The 25,695-nt window shown below is 35.5% G+C and overlaps 1 protein-coding gene across 1 annotated transcript in view; it reads left to right on the forward strand.

Annotated features, from left to right (window-relative positions):
• Positions 1-25,695, forward strand: part of LOC150096172 (nucleolar pre-ribosomal-associated protein 1-like) — a 191,485-nt gene that overhangs the window by 147,688 nt on the left and 18,102 nt on the right. Inside the window, exons 16-18 of the mRNA XM_090409629.1 lie at positions 5,254-5,321; positions 8,031-8,185; positions 12,366-12,590. Coding sequence (XP_090265755.1) covers positions 5,254-5,321; positions 8,031-8,185; positions 12,366-12,590 — 448 coding nt within the window. The remainder of the gene's footprint in view (positions 1-5,253; positions 5,322-8,030; positions 8,186-12,365; positions 12,591-25,695) is intronic.

Raw genomic sequence — 25,695 nt, forward strand, 5'->3', positions numbered from 1 at the left:
GTGCCACCTAGAACTTGTAGATTAATAAAAGTTAACCAAGGGATTGGTAAGGAGTACACAAAGACAACACGAAATACTCAATCTTGACCCTATACTATTTTCGACTAATTTTCCTCCCACCCAGATTCGTACTTAATTTTTACAAGTGGTGCATCGAATTCCATAAAGAAAAACACAGCAGATTAAACAAAATAAGTTTTAATCAACAAAATGTACAAGCTACTAGTTAGACAAATTTTAAGAGATTCATTTAAATATGGTTATACAATACATCACTTCTGATGGCTCTAATGCTTTCCACAGGAAAAGCACAAAAGTTTTCTATCTTTATCTTACTATCATACACAAAGTCTCACTCTCACACTATAGTCTCAAAATATAATTTCCTCATTTTGAGTCTTAGTTAACATTTACTCATTGGTTAAATTTCCTTTAAGCATACTTTTAGATATATTCAAATTCTGACTTAGTGAAAGGCTGTACCAATTCTGACAACTCCAATTATATTTCCTTTTTTTTTTTTTTTTTTTTTTTTTTTTTTTTTTTTTTTTACTGAAAACACTCTAAATTCTCATAAATCTTAATCACTATACACATAGCATCAAACTCTCACCGTAATCTTACAATCTTTAAAACCTCAATTATCAGTTATTCCTTAAATAAAATCCTCTTAACTTATCTCAGACATTTCTTTCTATAATCAAACTCGTAATACACTTATTCTTCCCTTATTATTTTGCACAATAACTTTCTTTCTTAAAGTTCCTTCTAAGAAATGTCTCTCTTTTAAGTTAACACAATATTAACTCCATGGATTTACACACTGAAAGTGACATAAATTCTACTTATCTATTCATGGAGGCTCCATTCCTTTGTTGTATAGAATCTCTCCCTCACTGCCCTTTCCTTCTATGTGGCATGGTTTAGGCTTCTGATCATCGATTGGCTAATTTGATTCTTCTATCTGGCTTCCTTTGTTTCAGCCTTTTGGACACATACTTTCTTTGACGTTCCTTGTAGCATAGTCTGCTGCAGCATTTCGAGATTTGGACTTCCCGCCTAAAACCCATCCATTCGCATACCAGCGACGGACCTTGCGCCACCGGGTTTCGGTCAACAGGAGACGACTCAGGAACACGAGAGTGAGAGGGGGCGTTTACTTACCCTTATATACCTCTTCCCTAACGGTCATTGCCGTAACCTTTTCTTTTCACACGGCACATAGAAATCGCCGTCAGGAGTGTATGACGTCATGGTGTCCAGTCGCTTCCTCCACTTCTACTTACCTTCTACGAGGACGAGACCTCTTGGGGTAGCTGTATGCTTTCCCTCTTTTGAACGTTTACACAGATTACGTTGGCCAGCCTTTGCACGTTATTTCACAAATTATAAGGTTATTTTTATATCAAAATAATGTCAATCATAACTCATTTATAGATCATACACATGATAATTACACTCTTATTTCTACATATTCCCTTTTTTTTTTCTCTTTACCAAGTATTCAGAAACTATTTATACCAAGTATCAAGCATGTTTAATTTTTCATATTGGGTGTTCACTCTGTTATACCATGATAAGATGAAATATCTTATGTTCCAACTTATCAGGGCATAACAAAGGTTCCCCACTTCATATAAAAAATTTTTCCTTTTTTTTTTTTTCCCTCATTTCAATTTGGAGTGGTTTCTTAACAGAGATCTAGCCGTTCTTTCAAAAGTTTTTTTTTTCTTTCCTTTTCCCCCTTCTTTTCTCAATTCGATTATAATACACCCTCATTACTGTCGTTTGACTCTCCTTCAATTTCAAATTTTCTTCATTTACAGTAATCTCTTCTGACTTCCTTTCTACTGGTGGCCTACAGCTCATGTGAGGTCCTGCCTTCTCTAACAGATGAGTCTCTTTGATTCAAACTCATTATTCTTTGGGTCAGTGATTGTATCACTGACCTGGCCCTTATTTTGTGATTTCTGTGATTTATGTCTGGATGAACGCTTTCTTTCTTATAAGAGACATTGCTTTGACTGTCTTTAGAAATTCGCCTCTTACTAAGGATATGTACCTCTTTCCTGGCATAATCACATTTGAAATTGTACCTCTTCAAGAAATCATCTCCCAGAATTAGTTTGATTTGTGGCAGAGAAAAGAAACTCTGGATAAGACCAGAAATTTATGCCACGCACATAGTCTAAATTCGGGTAGGTACAACTTCAAATATATAGACCTTGTGGCATGGGCGGTGGAGGTGGTGATCCTAGTTACTCTCACTGACCTTCTGAGGTATGTAGCTTTATTATCCAAGTAGGGCTCTAATCTAAAATAATCCTCAGAAATGAATGCGGCTTGGGAACCAGTGTCCAATAAAGCTTTACAATGCTTACCATGGACATTGCCTTTTATCATCATTCCATAATACGATTCACTCATTCTCTGCCCCCTTTTCCATGTCCTATTTGCATTAGTGTAGTACCTTGGCTCCTCATTATGATTTTCATTGGTCTGCCTCCTACCGTTGTAGCAATTGCGAGCCAAATGCCCAAGCTGGTCACACTTAAAACACCTGGGAGGTTCTCTATTATCTCCTACATTACTGACCGTCCTGTGATCTGATGGTAGTACTACATTTCCTTGGGAGGTAATAGCTGTGATTTTTCCCATGACAGCATCTAAGCGGTCAAGAAGGGGCCTTTGTAGCCTCACTACCTCTTCTCGTATCAGACTTCTAGTTTTGTCCGCCTTATTAACTTCAGGTTCTGGGGCCTTCATTGATATTGTTTCCAATCTCTTCATCACTTTGCCCAATCGTTCCATGACTGGCTTCTGGAGAAGTTCCACTTCCTGCTGGACTATAGCCCTGATCTTGCAAGTTTCAAGAAGGATTTCAGTCATTTTGTTCACCATTTCATTATCATTTCCCTTTCTCATCCTAGATTCCCTTTTTTCTCTGCTTTCCTTTTCTTGTTCAGGTAGTAGCCTCATAGTGCATCGATCCTCCTCAACTAAGCTTCCAAGACCAGCAGCAGATGTGGGACGTATGTCTCCTAGTATCTGCTCCCGTTTCTTAACTGCACTGTAGCATTCATCCAAATTAGACACTTTTGTGTTAAATGCAGATTCCTTCAATTCTTGTCTCACTCCTTGCCTGAATTGCTGGAAGACAGCCCAGTCAAGGTGAGGTCTTTCCTCACTTGAGACACTTAAAGCACTGGCCACCGTTAGCAACCTATTCTGAAAGTCAGAAACACTCTCCCTATCTTTCTGAATACATCTCTGGAGCGTCCACAAATTTGGCCCCAAACTTCTCAATTTGGAAAATTGAGAAATTAGTATCTCTTTGAATTTGGAGTACTCCAGAGTTTCCTTTAGAATGGGAGAGGAGTACAGGAAGGTTTTTGCCTTTCCAGTTAGTTTGCTACAGAGTAGAACCAGTAGCTGAAAGTCTGTCCATCCTCCAGCCTTCCTCAGTTCCTCTATATAGGAAAAAAATGTGATCACGTCATCTGTTTCCTCCCCCGAGAACTGAGGAAACACTTGTTGTGGATTTATACATCTGAAAAACTCACTGTCATTCATCCCTACGGTGCTATTTGGGATAGACATACCTGCTACCTAAGTTTAACAGTATTCTCAAATATTAACTTTACTGACAAAATTCTGAAAACCTTCTGAATGGAATTCGAAACCTACTTGCTGTGATTTACATATAATCTTGCTTTAATTATGCAAATTACATCCTGTTGACTGCGCCATTTGTTGTGACCCAATATTTTATTTTTTCTTTAAATTTTTTTATCAGGTACGTAGCTGTATGATTCCTTCATACAGCTACGTACCTGATAAAAAATACGTACCTGCTTTCCCCCCTTTTGAACGTTTACACAAATTACGTTGCCCAGCCTTTGCACGTTATTTCACAAATTATAAGGTTATTTTTATATCAAAATAATGTCAATCATAACTCATTTATACATCATACACATGATAATTACACTATTACACTCTTATTTCTACATATTCCCTTTTTTTTTTTTTCCTTTACCAGGTATTCAGATACTATTTATACCAAGATATCAAGCATGTTTAATTTTTCATATTGGATGTTCACTCTGTTATAATATGATAAGATGAAATATCTTATGTTCCAACTTATCAGGGCATAACACTGCCACATCCTCCCTTTAAAAAACTAGGAGTTTTGCAAAACTACTGCTCATTTTAGTAGCTGCTACATAGGGCAGATAGGCCAATTCGAAATCTGCCTGATAAAACACATCAAAGATGTTTAGAAGGGGGGGGGGGGGAATTGGTCCTCCTTCCACACAACAGATAAAGGTCATCAGTAGCAAACAGCACAATAGTAAATGCAACATTTTTATCCAGAAATTGAAGGAGGTTTTGGAAATGTTAAAGGCTACTACCAATGCAATAAAAATCAAGGATTTATATTAAACTGGGTCTGGTCCTCTCTCATCAAGCATCTGAACATGTGAAGTGAAGTTAGGATGTGATGAATGTTATGATTTTAGTCTGAACACTGCCCTATGCAAATGATACTGCTATGTGCATATAATTGTTTAACTATTTAACCATTTCATTCTGTTACTCTTATTTGAATGCTGTAACTCTAATTTTAGCATCTTAATTTATGTATTTTTTCATGTGAGTCTGGGATGATAAGTGGAGGAATAGTATCAATCTGTTCAGAAGACAAGTGCCTATGAAAATATCTAAAGAAGAGGGCAAAGAACATTTTAGAAAAGTTTTTTGGTGATTAACATATCAGATTATGGAAAGAATTAATCATACACTGTCATACCTACCAGAAGGCAATTTATGAATAACAGCCCATTTGTATATATGAATAGAATGTTCAAGAATAGAATGTAGAAGGTGATGATGTATAGAAGAGTGAGAGTGTGTTGGGAGAGGGGAGATATTTAGATAATAGTGACAAAAACATTATATATTGCAGGCAGAAATGATTTAATTGAAACTCGCTCAAAACGAATGAAATCATTAAATTTTCTGATGCATCATTCTCATCAAGATTTTTCAAAATGAGTTCTTAATTGTTAATTTTTTTTTAAAGGAATAGAACAGATTTTAATTCACTAATAATCTTATATTTGCAAACATGTATAGGTCTGGTTTTATTTGAAATTACAAGGAAATAAAGAGAAACTGATTAGTTTATGTTATGTGTATGCACAAATGATCTTTTATAGTTTGATTTATTTTTTTTTTAATATTTAGACAGCCATTTAGTCCTTTGGTTCCTGCTGCTCTTCAGGTATTAAGTGAAAACATCAATCTTGAAAAAGGTACAGAAGAAAAATCTTATTCTTGTGATTGTTAATTATTTTTATTTTGAAATATTGCCTAAGTTCTTTAAGTGAAAAATGAGAGAGGGAGGATGGTGGAATGGATAGATAGATAAAGAATATTTTCTCCTTTCTAGCCCTTTATACTTTACTAATGTCATCCTTCTAGCCTTAGTTAATAAATTCCTGGTTACAACTCATTGATAATTTAACTTAAAATTCTTATTGAAAAACTCATAGAATTATAATTAAAAGATATCTTGTAACTTTTTTGTATTCATTTTTTTAAAAAATTTTTTACTTGTTTAATATGAAACATCAATTTCCTGATATGTACCCTCAAGGGTACATATCAGGGGGGGGATATTAAGCCTACTCCGACAGCACTACTTGATGAGGTTTACATTATTATTAATTTCCTATCAACAGTTTTACTCCAAATTAGTCTGTTATTTGCCACCACTCCAATATTGTCATTCTTTTAAGGCACTTCTGACTGAATCAATCCACAATGACCTTGGTCTTCCTCTGGGTCTTTTTCCTGCTTTGCTAACCTTTCTGCTCCTGTTTTTTGTGTGTAAGAGGCCATATCACCTCAGATAGATTAGCTCTGCTCACACATTCTTGAAAACAATGTCAAGTTTCTTTCTAATATCGTCATTTTTAATACGATTCTGCCATTCCTGCCATCTGTTCACTCTCCTAATTTTACTCAGGACTCAAGTTCTCAAGTGCTTTATTTCTAGCCCAGCTCTCAGATCAATAACTTAAAACTGGTTTGAACACTATATCATATACTGCTAATTTCATATAAATTTATTCAACTGGCTCTCCACCATACCACCTTTGCTTATTCTGTTGTCTATTTCTAAATTTAATTTGTTATCTTCATTAAAAACTGTGCCTTAATAGCTGAAATATTTTACTTGTTCTATGGGTTCCCAATCGAGAATGTAGCTGAAGTTTTCTATGTTCCTGACTGTTTTCATAGTTTTGGTCTTTTTATTGCTGATTTTCATGCCAAATTTGTTACAGTTGTTATGCAATTTAGTTAGAGACTCCTAGAGACTTGCACTGGATCTGCTTAGAAGTGCAATATCATCTGCATAAAGCAAAGAGTTAAGTTTGATAAATCCAGTTCAGGTTTAATGCGACTTTCTTTTATAATGTGATCCATATAGATCATGAATAAGAATGGAGATACTGTACATCCTTGTCTTCAAGATTTTAACCAAACCATTTTTCTATACTTTCTTCAATCCTAATTGCATTATATTTACTCCATAGTGATTTGAAAAGCTTTTTTATAAGCACCTTGTCATATGCCTTCTCCCATATGCGAAACTTAAGAATTGATTCTTATATTCCCATGATTCCTCAGATATTTGGCCTGGACCCACAATTTTTCTCTCCCTCTTTTCAAGAATGCTTGCATAAATCTTACTCGGAATACTTGATACAAAAATTCCTTTGATGAAATTCTAATGTTTATATTCAGCTTTTTTTGATGGGAACTATGAGCTCTACTCCAATCATCTGGAATTCATCCAATCTGACCAAGCCCTCCAGCTGCCTTTCCACATTTTAAGTTTTTGATTCCATCATCAATATAGTCCAAGTTTCTAGTTTTGTGTAAAAGCATCACTACACTGTGTAATATGAAAAATAGATACTGTATTCCAAGTTTCTAGTTTTGTGTAAAAGCATCACTACACTGTGTAATATGAAAAATAGATACTGCACATATGATTAGTTGAGAAATATTTGTGTGCATATCCTTTATTTACATTCATGTTTGTTGATGCTTATTGTGTAATATTTAAAAAAAAAAAAAAACTTGTTTTCAACAGTGGTTTCTTTGGCATCTCAGTTATAAGTTTATATGGCTGTACTTAGCTTTCCTTTGTCTCTCCTGTTGTATGTGTTTCTCTTTTGAGAAAGATCAGATTATTTTTTTAAGTTATGCTGCTTTGATCTATAATATAATCTTTATATAATAAATTTAAATTCATTTAAGTAACAGTTGACTAAATAAAGGAAAATTTTTCTTACAAAAAATAATATATTTTACAATTTCTTTTCTGGACTGACCTGTGATTCATTAACTTACTGCCTTTTTTTACTACCGCTTGCTCTAACACTTCAACAACACCATATGCATGGTCAGCTGTTTGTACATTGCTCAAACATTCATTCTTTCCTATTAATTCATCCCATCCACACACAGCATTTTGCTATAGGCCTTGCAGTCTCTCTGTATGAGAGTGATATAACTTTTTTTTAAAGAAAAGATTTATGCAGTTTTTTTTTAAGTTTCATCAAGCATACATTTTCATGTTTGTTATGCTTTATAAAATAATGAGGATATTATGTTTTTCACATATAACGTTGAACTAAGTACTTGATATCTCCTGCTTTCAGACTTTACATGTAATATTTCAAAAATTCATAACTTTTTATTTATTGGTTTTTATTAGCAAACATCAGGTATATTGCAAGAGTAATAAAAGAAAGAAATTTATGCAGTTTTTTTTTTTTTTTTAAGTTTCATCAAGCATACATTTTCATGTTTGTTATGCTTTATAAAATAATTAGGATATTATGTTTTTCACATATGATGTTGAACTAAGTAACTGATATCTCCTGCTTTCGGACTTTACGTGTGATATTTCAAAAATTCATAACTTTTTATTTATTGATTTTTATTAGCAAACATCAGGTATATTGCAAGAGTAATAAAAGAAATTCTTCACTGCCAGCAATCTCCACAAGTCTTATGTACTTTGTTAAGTAAATGGAAACAATATTTGCCTGAGGAACTTATAATATATTCAGAGTTGTGGTTGCCAAATCATCTAAAACAAGTAAGTTTTCTAATTGTTACATTGCAAACATTAATTACATTTGTATAATGTATTTTACAAACAGAATACTGTTACTGTTTGAGAATTTGTAATTTAGGTCTCTGTAACTAGTAAACTAGTTAGCATTATTTGATTGTTTTGTTTTGTTTTTTCTTCTCTTTAGCTGTCTTAATTTTTTTTTTTTTTTTTACATATTATTATTATTATTACGGGCAACACCAAGGAGTCCTTAGACTCATCGAGGGAAGCCCTAAACATCATATCAAGAACAACTATTCAGCATTCTCACAGTATCTATCATACTTTGCTTTGAATTCATTTACAATCATGGCAGTTTATTCCACTCATTCACCACTCTCCAAGTAAAAAACCTAGTTCTAACACCCTTGCTAACTACACTCTTGCTCAGTTTCCATGGATGGCCCCTAGTTCTCCCATCACAAGACCTGTTCTGAAAAATCAAATTTCCTCTGAATTAATCTTGTAAAAACCCTTCAGTAATTTGAATGTCTCAATCATATCACCCCTTTTCTGCCTATCAACCAATTTCTGTAACCCACAGATCTTCAACCTGTTCTTATAAGGTTCATTCCATAGACCAGCTAACATCTTGGTCACTTGCCTCTGGATCCTCTCTACCTCCTCCCCATCAAGAAGAAACCCAGGGCCCCAGATCTGGGCATAGTAATCAAGGTGGGGGTCTTATCAAGGCTAGATAAAGAGGAACAATAACTTGCTTATCTCTGCTCGTCAAAGTATTCTTCAGTAACCAAGCGATCTGATGAGCTGATTTAGCCACTTTTGCTATGTGCCCTCTAAACTTCAACTCCCTATCCACCAACACACCCAAATCTCTGGCTTCATCAACCTCCTGGAGTACAGTTCCACCAATGTGATATACTGCTGCTAATTTTTTCACTCCAAAATGCATAACCTTACATTTTGCTACATTAAACTGACATCCATTTTCATTAGCCCAGACTGCTAATCTATCCAAATCATCCTGCAAAATTTTGACATCATGTGCATTCACTATTGCTCTACCCAACTTTGCATCATCAGCAAATAAATGAACAGTTCCTCTCAGATCCTTTCCCATATCATTAATGAACAAATTAAATAGCAGTGGTCCAAGAACAGAACCCTGCAGTACACCACTAGTAACAGGCCTTCTTTTGGACCTCACTCCTGAATAAACTACTCTCTGATATCTCTCCATCTCACCTATATCCATCCCCATGTGCTGCAGTTTACTAATTAGAATTCCATGTGATATCCTGTCAAATGCCCTAGCAAAGTCCAGCAGTATCACTGTAAAACCCATTACCTTTATCCAACTCATTTGTCACTGTATTATAAAATGTGAGCAAGTTACTGAGGGATGATCTACCCTTCGCAAAACCATGCTATCCTCCATACAGTATCCCATTTTCATCTATCCATTCTTGTATTTTGCTCTTGATTAATATCTCCAAAACCTTGACAACGATTCCTGATATGTTGATCGGTCGGTAATATGCAACACCAGTCTTGGAATCTCCTTTATGCAGTGGAATTATTTTCCCCTCTTTCTACCCCCCTCGGGACTCACACAGAGCTGAGACTTAAATTAAACAATATGGTCAAGGGAACTGACAATTCCTTTGATGCTTCATGTAAGACTCGAGCTGGTATACCATCCAGTCCCACAGATGTATTTACATTAAGGTTCTGTAATATACTATTCACCTCCATTTCATTCACTTTAATTCCTGTATCAGCCATTCGTTCTTTCATTCCTCCAATATTACAGCCTGGATGATATACTTGTAAAGTGTTCGCTTAGTAATTCTACTATTTCATCTAATTACTTATTAATGTAGAAGACACATTAAATAATGTCTATGAAATTAACACAAATATTTTGTATTGAAACTAATAGTACATCATCAATATATAAGAATAGCAAATGCTATCTGCTAGAAGGATTATGTCTGTGAGATCGGAAATATTTAAACAGAATTGAGAATCTCCCTAAATTTCAGAGAGGAAGGGGCAATCATTCTGATTCAAATTAGGCCAGTGTAAAAGGCTTCAGAACTTTCTTTGAAGAGACATTAATGTTAAAAATTGCTTCTTTGGAGAAGGCAAGCCTTGTTCCTAAGTGTTTGATTTCAGTATAATGTTTGCAAGACTAGAGTTTTTTTATGTTTAAGGTATTCATTGTTTTATTGATGTTAATCTTTTTTTCCACTGAACAGTCTGTTTGTCCAAAATATTAGATAGCATTTAAAAGGAGTCTGTTAAACACCCACAGAGAGAGAAAGATAGAGATGAAGGTTTGACTTTTGTAGTTGTTAAGAGATTAGAAATTTTGTTGATAAGAATAAATGTAAGTATCAGGCAGAACTTTTTCAAAATTCTGCCTATAGTTTTGGAAATGCCAGAAATTTGTGGATCAGAAATATTTGTGGCTAGTTTCATTAAGGTTATTTGCTATATCTATATCCATTATCCCAATCTACAAAAAAGGCAATCACAATAATTGTGAAAACTACTGCACCATTGCCCTTATCTCACATACCAGTAAGATTTTACTACACATTATTAAGGAGAGATTACAAAGTTTTAAAGACCATCAGATCTCAGAAGAACAAGCAGGATTCAGAAAAGGTCGAGGAACTAGAGATCGTATATCTAACATCAGACAAATAATTGAAAAAGCAAGGGAATTCAACTTAAGCTTTTATCCATGCTTTATAGATTACTCCAGGCCTTTGACTGCATGAGGTGGGATATCATGCAAAAATCAGGAATACCTAACCATCTAATAACCTTCATAAAGAACTTATATGAAGAAAATCAAGCAACAGTAAGAATTGAAAACACACTGTCCCCTGCATTCCAATTTGTAAAAGGATCAAGACAAGGATGCATACTCTCACCATTACTATTCAACCTTTACAGCGAAACTATAATGAAAAGATCTCTAGAAAAGTGGAATGGCGGCATTAAATTAGGTGGCCGAACAATCACTAACCTACGATATGCAGATGACACAGTGATAATAGCAACAAGCGAACAGGAATTAAAATCCATCCTGAATCAATTAGAATGGGAAAGCCTAAGCCACGGTTTAAGAATAAATCAGGATAAAATGAAAATAATGATTTTAAACAACAAAGAAGAGATAGATGTAGAAGGAATTGAAATTGTCAACCATTTCAACTACCTTGGAGTGATGATAACAAAAAAAGATGGATGTAAAAAAGAGATAAGAAGAAGAATAGCACTAGCTAAAAAAGTAATGACTAATTTAACCAAGATCTGGAAAGACAGGCACATCTCCAAAAATTAAGCTTATAGAAACTTTAGTTTTTTTTTTCAATCTTTCTCTATGCTTCTGAGTCTTGGACTAGTTTCAAAAGATGACAGACGAAGAATTGGGGTGTTCGAGCTCTGGTGCTGGAGAATATTGTTAAGAGTGTCTTGGACAGAAAAGAGAACAAACAAAAGTATTCTAGAAGAACTGAATATCCACACAAGACTGATAAACATAATCGAAAAGAGAATGCTGCAATATTTTGGGCACATATGTAGAAGGGAAGGCAACTGCCTAGAAAAAGTAATCATCCAAGGTAAACCACGTGGGAAAAGAAAAAAGAGGAAAACCCCCCAACGGGTGGATTGACCAAATATCAAGAATCACTGAGCTTAAACTAGAGCAAGCAATGAGAGAGAGACACAGGAGAGAAAGAAATGGCGAAGCATCATCAGGAAGGTCACGAGTCCTCAGACATGAGGAGATCCGAGAGAGAGAGAGAGATTTGCTATATTTAACAATTTTTCACTCTTTACTATGTCACATATTCCATTAAAATTATATATATAGATTTGTCAGTGCTATTAGCCAGAAACCAAGTAGTTTGAATCTCACTGTTATGATAGAAGTGTTTGTGAATATTTTTAGGTGGTAGATGTAGATTGAAGCCCAGTGCAAAACTACATCCATTTTACAACCTTTTAGGAGTCATATATGAAACTGATGCATATGTTCATTATCTGATTACATTAATAAATATCATGCATGTGACTGCTACTGCCTTATGAGGAATTGTTTTATTATTTCTCTAAGCTGTATTAATTATCAAAATATCCTGAATTAAAAATGTTTACATTTTATGTTTATTGCATTTTTCAGAAATCTCCAAGTAGAATGAAGTTACAAGTTAAGACAAGCAATTTTAGTGAAGTTCTAGAAAACATATTTATCATTGTTCATACAAGCAGTGTGGATCATGAAATACAGACTATGGAAATGTTTAGAGATATTAGTAATACTAAACATACAATAATAGCTAAAGATATAGTACCACTGATGAAGCAAGTACTTCTTTACATAAAAACAGAAGGACAAGAAGTAATGGTAAATTACGATGAAAAGTTTTATTTTCTCTTCCTACAAGATTTCAATCTAAATTATTTATAATATTGTTAACTCTGATTATAAAATTATATTTTGCATATCCATATAAGTAGAGAATGAAGTTGTAGATTTTTAGTAGTTCTCATTCTTCATCTTAATCTTGATATATAATGCATAGTGGGTTATTTGTCATGCAGTGGAATATATATTGAAGCTACTCAAACAAAACCAGTAAATAAAAATTATTATTATCATTATCACTGTCAGCAGATTCATCATGTGCAGTTTATTTGGTTAAGATGAAGAATGAGAACTACTAACAATCTACAACTTCATTCCCTACTTATATGGATATGCAAAATATAATATTTTGCATATCCATATTTTGATGTTTTCAGTGTTTGTTGCCTAGTTTTATTGCTAATTTTTATACCAAATTTATTACAGCAGTTATACAATTTAGTCAGGGAATCTTGGACTTATACTGGATTTATTCAGAAGTATAACATCATCTGCATAATGTAAAGAGCTAAGATTAACATCACCAATTTTGATATCAGGTTGAATACAACTTTCCTTCATAATGTGATACAAATAGATAAATAACAGTGGAGATAATGTGCACTCTTGTTGCACATCTGATGTAACATCAAACTATCTTCCTGGTACCTCTGTCAATTCTAACTGCTGACTTGCAGCTCATATGAGGTGTGACTATTAAATAACAAGCCTGGTTGCAAAAATATGGTTTATTATTACAATTGTACGACTTAATTGTTGTCCCCCTTCAACATGCTCCCCTCCTCTATCCGTACACCATTGCATATGAATTTTTCATTGTTGGAAGTAGTGCTGCAAGTCATCAGGTGCTATCTGCTTTAGTAGTGCTGCTGTTTTCTCCCTTACCTCATCCATTGACTGAAAATGGGTGCCCTTCAATGCGGATTTCAACTTTGAAAAAATGTAAAAGTCGCATGGAGCTAAGTCTGCAAGTAAGGTGGATGGTCCAACACTGGGATCTTCTTATCATCCAGATACTGCTTTACAGACAGTGGGCTGGAGCATTGTCCTGATGGAGAATCCAAGTGTTGTTCTTCCATAGATTGGGTCTCTTCTTCCTCACTTGTTTTCTCAGCTTGGCCAGAACCTCAAGGTAATAATGTTGGTTAACTGTCTGATCCTCTGGTGGTGGTGGTGGTGTGGATGAGGTAAAGGAGAAAAACGCAGCGCTACTGAAGCAGATAACACCTGATGACTTGCAGCACTGCTTCCAACCATGAAATCGTATGCAACAGTGTATAGATAGAGGAGGGAAGTATGTTGAAGGGGATAACAATTTAAGTTGTACAGTCATCATCATCATCACCAAATTCCTGCCATGTACCCTCAAGGGGTGTACAGGATATAATAGTACTACATGAAAAAAATTACATCATTATTAATTTCCTATCTACAATATTCCTACAAATCAGTCTGTTACTTGTCAAGACTCCAACATTATCAGATCTTATATTTCTATCGTCTAACGCACTTTGTACCGTATCAATCCACCTATATCTTGGTCTTCCTCTGGGTCGTTTTCCTGCCAACCTGGCAGAGAACACTTGTTTTGCTAATCTTTCCTCTCCCATTCTATTTAAGTGACCATACCACCTGAGATTAGCTCTGCTAACACGTTCCTGGATGATGACAATGTCAAGTTCTTTCCTAATATCCTCATTTTTAATATGATATTGCCATTGATGCCATCTGTTCACGCCTATAATCTTTCTCAGGACTCTCATATCTGCGGTCTCTAGTCTTTGGTCAAGTGTTTTACTTCTGCCCCAGCTCTCAGATCCATAAGTTAAAACTGGTTTGAACACTGTCTTGTATACAGCTAATTTAGTGTTCCGACTAATTTCTCTCTTATTCCATATGAATTTATTCAATTGACTTCCCACCATACCAGCTTTGCTGATTCTGTTGTCTATTTCTATATTTAATTTACCATCTTCAGTAAAAATCGTGTCTAAATAGCTGAAATGTTTTACTTGTTCCACAGGTTCTCCATTCACAACACAGTTGACATTTTCAATGATTCTGCCTATTTTCATTGTCTTTGTCTTTTTATTGCTGACCTTCATACCATATCTATTACAACAGCTATTCAATTTAGTCAGAGAATCTTGCAGACTTGTAGCAGATTTATTTAGAAGTATAACATCATCCACATAAAGCAAAGAGCTGACATTAGCATCTCCAATTTTGATATCATGTTTAATACCACTTTCCTTCATAATGTGATCCATATAGATAATGAATAACAGAGGGGATAACGTACATCCTTGTCTCACACCAGATTTAATATTAAACCGTCTTCCTGTACTTCCTTCAATTCTAACTGCTGACTTACAACTCAAATAAAGACTAAGTATTGCTTGATATAATGCCCCATTGACACCATATAACTGTAGCGTATTAAATAGCTTCTCTCTTGGCACCTTGTCATATGCCTTTTCCAAATCGACAAAACTTAAATACAGATCTTTGTTATATTCCCATGCTTTCTCGACTATTTGTTGTAAAGTGAAGATCTGATCCTGACAGCCTCTATTTGGCCTGAATCCAGCTTGTTCTTCACCAAGCTTTTCATCCACAATTCTTCTCAACCGTTTCTCAAGTATACTTGCATAGATCTTGCCAGGAACACTCAGTAGGGAAATACCTCTGTAATTCTCACATGCAGTTTTATTTCCCTTTTTTATATATGGGTACTATGAGAGCTCTACTCCAATCATCGGGAATTCGTTCCTCTGTCCAGGCTTTCTGAACTATGCAGTGCAGCCACTGTAAGACTCTTATACCACCATACTTCAGCATTTCTGGTCGAATATCATCCTCTCCTGCTGCCTTTCCACATTTCAAGCCTTTGATGGCTTTTTCTACTTCAAGTATGGATATGTATTCCTGACCGCATGCCTGGTCAGTGTTTTTTACCACTGTGCTGTCATCACTGCTTGTTTCATTTAGCAGTTTTTCAAAGTAATTACTCCATACTTCAAGGATATCTTTTTCTCCCGTTTTCATGTCACCTTTCTTCTTCTGGTTCCCATCTGCCATACGGCCGCGGGAGGGTAGCTAAATGCTACCATTCTGGGGAGAGATGATTATGAGCAAGATGGTTTCCCGTTGTCTTCCTTGCCGTAAGTATTTATGACTGTAACCTGTGTGTTCACGGGGCCGGTTTGCCTGCTTGCGGGATGAAAAACCCCAGATAAACTGGTGGAAAAAACCCTGCTGCCCACGCCCAAGACTGGCTAAGTTGGCTATGGCTGAGGAAGATCCTTACGCTCCTCACGTCGTGGACGGGAATCAAACCTAGGACACTCCTTCCCCAGGCACATGGTTGCAAAGCGCAAAGCCACTAGGCTAACCGCACGGACCTGTCACCTTTATCATCTCTAATTCCTTTTACAGCACTCTTTCCTCCATTCTTAAGCTTCTTCAACAACCTCCAGAATATTTTGCCACCTTCTTGATATTTATTTTCTATATTCTTGCCAAAGTCCTCCCATGACTTTTGTTTAGCTAGTTTTACACAGTGTTTAGCATTCTTGCATTTGTCTCTATATTCTCTAAGAGCACAAGCTGACTTATTTGACAGGAACTTTTGATATGCTTTCTTCTTTTCCTTCACTGCCTCTTTAACTTCCTGTGTCCACCAGGGAGTTCTGATTTTTTTATCCTTACAGACAACCTCACCACATGCCTCTCTGGCAGAATCAATCAATGTTTTCTTCAGAGTTTGCCACTGAATCTCCATGGTTTGATTCCTGTTTTCAAACTCTTTCATTTTTTCTTCAATAATCTTTGTGTATTTTAGTCTATAGTTCACATCTGAGAGCTGCTCAACTTTTATTCGCTTTAAAACTTTCTTACATGTCATTCTTTTCAATATGAAATTCAATTTTATCCTGATCAAGACTAAATAGTGATCACTTCCAATTTCAAATCCTCTTTACACTCTGGTGTCCTGCACCAGCGAGAAAACATCACTATCAACAATAACATAGTCAATGAGACTTTTCTTATTCCTAGCCTCCATGTGAATTTGTGCACATTTTTATGTTGGAACATGGTGTTAGTAATAACCAGTCCATGTCCTGAGCAGAAATCCAATAGATATTTTCCATTATTATTAGCTTTGCTGTTTTCTCCAAATTTTCCCAAAATATTTCTGTATGTCTCACAATCATTTCCTACTCTGCTATTTAGATCCCCAACAAGAACCAACTTTTCATTTTTCATTGTGTCAGTTGCTTTTTCTAAAGCCTCAAAAAATTCCTCCACTTCTACCTTAGTAGAACCTTCTGTGGGACCATAGGCACAAATAAGTCTCATTGTCCAGTTCCCCATTCTCATATTTGCCCACATTACTCTACTTGAGACTGACTGCCATTCAAGAATATTAGCCTCGTATTTTCTGTTGAATACTATGGCTACTCCTTCTTTTCCTTGATTGTCACTGCCTGAATATAACATTTTGTATTTATTGCTCAGAAAGATCTCACCAGTTTTGGTCTTTTTTTGTTTCAGTCACCCCTATTATGTCGATCTGGTATTTATCTAATTCCTCAGCTAGCTCCATTTCTTTGCCATTCAGGCTTCTTACGTTGATAGTACTGATCTTTAACTCTGGTGATGTTGAGTTAGGGTTTGTTTTCAGATTTGTTCCAGTAGCTGACTTTTCGCTGTTCGCCCTGGTTCCCTGGCGAAAACAACTGGGGCCTTGTTGAACCGGGCGACACCCATCCGGCATGAAATTCTGTCATATTGTACTATCATTTTTTATTTTGGTTTAACCAATAAGAATACAATTTGGTCGGCTAAATCCCAAATTGCCAGCCCATCCTCGTTCGTTCAGTATTCAAGTAGATACCCAACAGGGTGCACCACGAGAAGGTGAGGATTGGACATTAGGTCAGAAGCCCTGGTCGGTTCTCCGCATTCCTTTAAAGGCTATGTGGAGGTCTCCTCTCAGTTATACTGCTTTGACCCTTAAGCACCCCTAAGTTGTACAATTGTAATAATAAACCACATTTTTCCAACCAGTCTTGTTATTTAATAGCCACACCTTGTATAGAGAGTTTGTATTGCTTGATATAATGTTCCATTTACACCTATAACTGTACTATTTTGAAGAGCATTTCTCTTGGCACCTTGCTATATTCTCATGATTTCTCGACTATTTGTCTTAATGTGGAAATCTGATCCTGACAACCTCTATTTTGCCTGAATGCTTTTTTTCCACCAAATTTCCCTTTCACATAATTCTTAGCTGTTTCTCATGTATACTTTGTAAATCTTACCAGGAAACTCAGTGGAGAAATACCTCTGTAATGTTGATTCAGTTTTATTTCCCATTTTATAGATGGATACTATACTCCGATCATCTGGAATTCGACCATCTGTCCAGGCCTTCTGAATAATGCAGTGTAGCCACAACAAAACCTTTATACTTCCATATTTGAGCATTTCTAGTCAAATATCATCTACTCCAGCTGCCTTTCCACATTTCAGGCTTTTGATGGCTTTCTTTCTCTACTTCCTTAAGTATTGATATGTATTTTTAATTGCATGCCTGCTGAGTGTTTTTTACCACTATGCTGTCACTCACTGCTTGTATCATTTAGCAATCTTTTGAAGTAATTACTCCATACACAAGGATAATTTTATCTTCAGTTTTTATGTCACCTTTATCATCTTTGATTCCTTTTACATTACTCTTTCCTCCATTTCTAAGCTTTTTCAATAGCCTCCAGAATATTTTGCTACCTTCCTGATATTTATTTTCTATGTTTTTACCAAAGTCTTCCCTTGAATTTTTTTTAGCTAGTTTTACACACTGCTTCGCTTTCTTACATTTGTTTCTGTATTATCTAAGAGTACAAGCTGACTTACTTGCCAGGAATTTTTGATATGCTTTCTTCTTTTTCTTCACTCCCCTTTAACTTCCTGAGTCCACCATGGAGATCTTATTTTTCTATCCTTGCAGTAAACCTCATCACATGTTTCTCTCTGGCTGAATTAATTAATGTTTTCTTCAGCGCTTGACTGAATCTCCAAGGTTTGGTTCCTGTTTTTAAACTCCTTTGTGTTTTATTGAATAATGTTTGTGTATTTTACAGTTCACATCTGAAAGCTGCTCAACTTTGATTCATTTTAAAACTTTCTTACAATTCTTTTCAAAATGAAATTGAATTTTATCCTGCTCAAGACTAAATGGTGATCACTTTTAATTTCAGATCCTCTGTACACTATTGTCTTGAAACAGTGGGAAAACATCACTATCAACAATAACATAGTCAATGAGACTTTTCTTATTTCTTGCACATCCTTTCCTTGTGAATTTGTGCACATTTTTATGTTGGAACATGGTGTCAGTAATAACTAGTTCACATCTTGAACAGAAATCCACCAAGTACTTTCATTATTATTAGCTTTTCTTCAAATTTTCCCAAAACATCTCTGTATGGCAATTATTTCCTATTCTGCTCTCTAGATCTCCAAGGACCATCTTTTCCTTTTTCATTGTGTCAGTTACTTTGTTTAATGCCTCAAAAAATTCCTCCACTTCTTTCTTTGTGGTAACTTTCGTGTAACCATAAGCACAAATAAGTCTTATTGTCCAGTTTCCCATGTTTCTGATGTTCACCCACTTCATTGTACTTGATATTGCCTGCCATTCAAGAAGATGAATCATTGTATTTATTGCTTAAAAAGGTCTGACCTGTTTTTATCTTTGTTTCAGTCACACCTATTATACCAATCTGGTACTTATCCAGTTATTCTGCTTATTCTGCTAGTTCCATTTCTTTCCCATTGGTACTTCTTATGTTGATAGCACCAATCTTGAACTCTGTTGATGTTGAGTTGGGATGTTTTCTGGGGTTTGTTCCAACAACTAACTTTTTACAAATCACCCTGGTTCCCTGAAGAAAACAATGGGGACCTTCTTTAACCGGAAAACACTCCACCTGGCATGAAATTCTGTCAGGTTGTAGCATCATTTTGCACTATGATTCAAGCCAATAAGGATACAATTTGGTTGGCTAAATCCCAAATTGCCAGCCCATACTGATTCATTCAGTATCTGGGTAGATATTTAAAAGAGTGCACCACGAGAATGTGAGGATTGGACAGTAGGTCAGAAGCTCTGATCAGTTCTCCACATTCCTTAAAAGGCTGTGTGAATATTTTCCAGCTATGCAGCTTTGACCCCACTCTTAATTTGATATGCTTAAAATTGGTGACATCATCTTTATTAAGAGATTTTGTTCTTTGCATGCTAAATATGGGAGACAGTCAAAGGGTATCTGGAGGTAGCCTTATCATACTATATACCCAAGGTCATGAGGGTAAATTGGGTAGGAGTTGGTGAATGGTGTGTCTGGACAATTCATCGTGGATATATGTGAAAAAAAAATTTTTTTTTTTTTACAAATTTACACATAAAGTTATCCATATTCTTTCTTACTACCGGCTCTGTAGATGGAATATTAATTGTTACAGAAGTGGGATAGGATAATGAGGGAGAAAGTACCATATTTAAGAATATTTAGGGAGAATAGTTATATCCAACTAACTGCTGATTGTTGTCAGATTTCTGACAACAGTCAGCAGTTGTAATAATCGAGACTTATTTTTAGGGGATAAAAGAAAAGATCATAAACGATGTTATACACGAAAAGATAACATGACATCTATTAGTGAAAATTAAAATTATTTGAACTGTTTGTTATCTGCTAAAACACGTTAAAACAAGTGTTGTGCACCTAGAAGGCATGAAAATGTCATGATGTTCTGTTTTTATTTTATTCCTTCAAAATTGTACTATTAGCCACTTCGAAGGAGCAATTATTATTCTGTTACTTAAATATAAAGAGCTAATAAGCTTCATTTCGGCGATATAAACATTATTTAAATTAAGGGGATATTAAATCCCACATTGTTTTAAAACCGAATAAGAAACTCAAAGATTGGAATCAGAGAGTTTCATGCCGAATATAGTAAACTATAAAGTATCGGCAACCACTAGTGTGAGCTAATGCAAGTGACCCTAGTACGTAGTACAATACCGGAGAACTCACAGCAAAGTCAGTAAAGTTCTGATCACTATTCTTAGGTATTTTCCATAATGTAAAAACTCATTTCCTAGGAAATGTATGCTGTTATTACATTATGGTGGGACGTGTTACTACATTATGGTTATTACATTTATGAAGCCTCAAAAAAGGCTGAAACCGGTCTGGGTAGTGACCTCCCACCATAATGTAATAACAGCATACATTTCCTAGGAAATGTGTATTTACATTATGGAAAATACCTAAGAACAGTGATCAGAACTTTACCAACTTTGCTGCGAGTTCTCCGGTATTGTACTACGTACTAGGGTCACTTGCATTAGCTCACGCTAGTGGTCGCCGATACTTTATAGTTTACTATATTCGGCATGAAACTCTCTTATTCCAATCTTTGAGTTTCTTATTCGGTTTTAAAACAGTGTGGGATTTATTATCCCCTTAATTTAAATTATTCTCTTGTTATTAAAACAACTTAAAAATTTATTTTTGAGAGGAACTGGAATCAGTACAATCAGGTATCTCTCTATCAATATTTGTAGTCCTGAAAAGGACTGTTTTGATGATCATGAAAAGGACACTTTTTATTTCATACTATTCAAAATTGAGCAGTATGGGGAAAAAAAAAAAAGAAAAAAAAAAAGGTGAATGCACAGCGACAAAGTTTCCAACATAAAAAATTATGGGCAACTCCTCTTAAGTAATCAAGAGTTTCACGGTTTTCATAATCACTAATGATGAGCTGAAGTCTTTTTGCAGTATCTCAATAGCGTTTCTTACCAGGAGGAGGTTGGGTGCCAGCTATATATTGTTCTATTTTCCCCTCATTGAAATGTTGCTTATCCTTCAAAGTTTTTAGAAACTTTGATATTGTCGAATGAGAAACACCAATTAGTTCGCCGAATGCATGGTGTCACTCTTCACATGAGTTGTTTGTCTTTGGTAACAATTCCATAAGGCATGGGGAAAACTAGGTGGACGACGAAGCAATCAGCAATCAGGTTTGCCAATCTAGGTGTCTTCTACGTAGTGCAGAACAGACTGATCTTCAGCAGGATAGTCATTATTTTCACCTAACACTTCAAAAGTACGTACAACATTTAGATGGCACAAAAGCAATTGCCGATATCATGTGCATTTTTATTGCAAAATCGGAATCCTGCTGATTCCGAATTTGCAATAAAACAACAGGTAACGCTGAATTTGGATTTGGTGGTACCTGTCCTGCATAATTTTGGGTTCTTTGAATAGCTTCTTTACAGAGGCATTGCTCGACATTTGATAGCAGGAGATAGTTTTGTGTATGCTTCCATGATAATTCAATGAGCCACATCATTAGTTGTACGGGCTTGGTCTTTAATCTCATTAAGTAGCTTCGCTTCTTCAACCTGTGCCATGTTATCAGCATGATTATGTTGGTTAATTCGTTTGATAATGTTGTCACGAGTTGTATGAATACGTACATGGCAATACATTTTTTGAAACTGATCACATTTCCAAAAAATCTTTTCTTCATTTTCTTTGTCTTTTATAAATAAATGACCATTATCACTCAATTTACGTTTCATCTTCTCACTTAAAGTAAATAGCAGAGGCATCGTGCAACAATTGTAATTAATTTATGAATTGGTTCTTAAATTTCGAACTTTTAAACATTTACCAAAAGAAAAACATGTTGGGATCGGACTTCTGAGAACATGTGACATAAAACTGTTTAATTTGAAATTTCCTGTGCAGAACTTCATTTTTAAATATCTAAGCAGGAATATATTCACAGTGGCAGCTTCAACATAGTAGTGAAACAGCAGGTTTTATACTCTGGGAACCAGAGGTTAAATTCAGCCGGGACTCTCCGGGTCCTGGCCCTGGAACTTTTTTATGCACCAGACCTGGGACATTTTTCTGTTTTGTGACTTTCTCCCTTTACGGTAATTAAGCCTAATGCGAAACAGGCAGCAATGACAGGTTATTAAGAAGTGCATATGATTGGTGCAGTATTAACAAAAGATCGCACGATTGAAAGATAAAAGCAAGCCGCCAGTTGAGTTGAAATGCTAATTCTCTTCAACTGAATTACATATGTGAAACTGCCATAACAACATTCACTATATATAAAGTAATTCACTATATATATATATATATATATATATATATATTAATTTTAACACGTTCAGTTGAATTTCGTTGCTGCTTTGCAAACTCACACACATCTAATTAATAACAATAGTTTTTAGTTAGATACTGTGTTTGCCATATGGTTTTGCTTGAGTCTATACAGCATAGTTTCTGTATGAGGGGACATGTGATTCATTCATTAGTGTCATTTTTATCCAAGTTGTCTTTAATTACACTATTTGTTGAGAAATATATTACACAGACTGCTCATACCTTATTCACTGACATAATAAAAGTAATTGTTTTTCTTGCCTCTGCTATATAGTGGCTGTTGGGGAGGGTGTGTTGATTACCGCAGGAGCAGTTACTATCGCCCCAATGTGCACGTGTTTAAGCTTTTTTTCATGTGCTAGATATATGCGAAACCTTTTAATTTCTTTTTTCCAAAAGTAAAATCAGGCGTTGTGCGAGTAACACGCAAGGGCGAGTTATATTCGGGTAAGTACGGTATTTCAACTATGGTTAAGTACATTGGTACCTTCTTTAACCCTGTGGAAGTTGTAATCGAAAAAATTGCAGCTTAGTTTGCATGTATCCGAGAGATACATTCATTACTAGTATGTGCTGAAATGCAATAAAACTTAATAAAAAAAAACACTACAAATATAATACATGATGGTTTATTTATTTTCAGATACAATCTAGAAATTATTGAAAAAAAAAAGAAACAAATAAAAAAAAAACTAAACGAATACTATACTGACATCGGAGTTCACAGTATCTCTCAGATACAATTTATCATCAAATATCACACACCTTTACATAACACATGTTAAACCAAACTGACTTCAATTTTTTAGCAAATAATGCTTTCAACGAATTTTTTTTTTTTTTTCGATGCTTTTTCCTGCAATGAATTTTTCCTCTCAATGAGTTTTCCCTGCGATCAATTTTTGTGCGATGAATTGAACGTGAACCAGTGAATAGTATCAAACATGAGCTGCAAACAAAGAAATTGTTGTGGAAGTTTGTAAGCAGAAAAGTTAACCAGCTAACTCATGGACAGTGCAAGGATCAGGTAAGAAAAGTGACCAACCTGGTAAGGAGAGCAAAATCAGATTATGAAAAGAAATTAGCCAAACAGGTGTAAGGAAATCCCAAATAGTTCTTTGTTATGTGGCAAGTAGGAGGAACACTGACTGGAAGGATAACTTTAATGAGTGCAGATGGCAGAGATAATGGAGGCAGATGAAATTGTTGAACTGCCTATGGTCATTTTGTAAGGGTATATCATCCAAGTGAAGATATTGTTATGACAGGGACTAATGTGGGAACAGAGGTCAAAGAATTGGAGGTACTTAGGATATTTCAGAATCTGAATGCAAATACAGCTGTGGGATTGGATGGAATTTTGGTTCATATTTTACGAGAATGTGCAGAGAAACTGGCGATGCTTTGACTAGGCTGTTTAATTTAAGTCTCAGCTCTGGCAAGGTCCCAAGAGAGTATAAAGAGGGAAAAATAATTCCCTTGCATAAAGGAGGATCTAAGTCTGTGGTAGCAAATTATAGACCAATTAGCATCTTAGGAGTGGTGGGAAAAGTTGGTCAAAAAGAGAATTCAGGAATAGGTGCATAAGAACATGATACTCTATTAACTTTTTTATAATAGAATGACAGCTGAGTTGGATAAAGGGAATGGCTACATGGTGTTACTGCTGGATTTTGCAAAACTGTTTGAAAGGGTACCACATGGAACTCTGTTATGCAGACTGCAAAAATGGAGATGTTATGAAACTAGTGATATGGTGGCTGGACAGATATGAAAAAGTAGTATGTGGAGGAGCAGAATCCAGGAGAAGGCAGGTGACTAGTGGTGTGCCACAAGGCTCTGTGCTTGAACCACTGCTATTTCAATTTGTACATAAATGATACAGGGAATAGTTTGAAGGGAGATATTTAGTTGTTTGCTGACAATGCAAAATCGGATAGGTATTAATCAAGATGATCTAGAGAGCTTGCAGGATGATTTAAATAGGCTGACAGTATGGGCAAAACATAATAAATATCAATTTAATGTGAAAGAGTGTAAAGTTAGGTATTTGAGATGCAAAGATTATAAATGTACGACATTGAGGGAATTGTACTCCAGGAAACTTACGAAGCCAGAGATTTGGGGGTATGAGTAGATAGAGAGCTGAAGTTCAGAGGGAATATTGTTAAAGTAGCCAAGGTAGCTAACAGGACTCCTTTGTTATTGAAGAACACACAAGCAGAGATAAGGGATTTATTATTCCTCTTTATGAAGCCCTGATTTGACCACATCTGGATTACTATAATCAGGTCTGGTCTCCTGGGTTTCTTGGGGGATGAGGAAGTGGTGAAGAGGATCCAGAGGCAAGTGACCAAGTTGGCAAGTCATCTGTGGAATGCTCCCTATGAGTTAGTTGATAGGTGAAAAAGGATGGGGATATGATTGAAACATTTAAGTTACTTAAAGGATTTGATAGGATTAATTCAGGGAAAAATATTTCACACATGGCTGTAGAGAACAGAACAAGAGGTCATCCTTGGAAGTTAGGTAGGAGTGTGGTTAGCAAGGGTGTGAGGTCCAGATTTTTTTCTTGGAGAGTGGTGAATGAATGGAATGGATTGCCTGAGTCAGGTGTGAGTGCTGTCAATAGTTTCAAGGAGTGGTAGGATAGATATTGTGTTGATAGTTTTGGTCGCCTGCAGTGAGTCTTAGGACTCCATGGAGATGCCCATGCAATAATAATAAATATCTCTATAAGAGTAACCTAAATGCATGTATATGCATTGCATATACATGCAATTTATAAACAACTTATGTCACATTTGTCCAGCCAC

Source organism: Typopeltis vanoorti, chromosome 19 (genome assembly GCF_054136105.1).
Source record: "Typopeltis vanoorti isolate ZY-2024b chromosome 19, IOZ_Tvanoo_1.0, whole genome shotgun sequence".
NCBI lineage: Eukaryota > Metazoa > Arthropoda > Arachnida > Uropygi > Thelyphonidae > Typopeltis > Typopeltis vanoorti.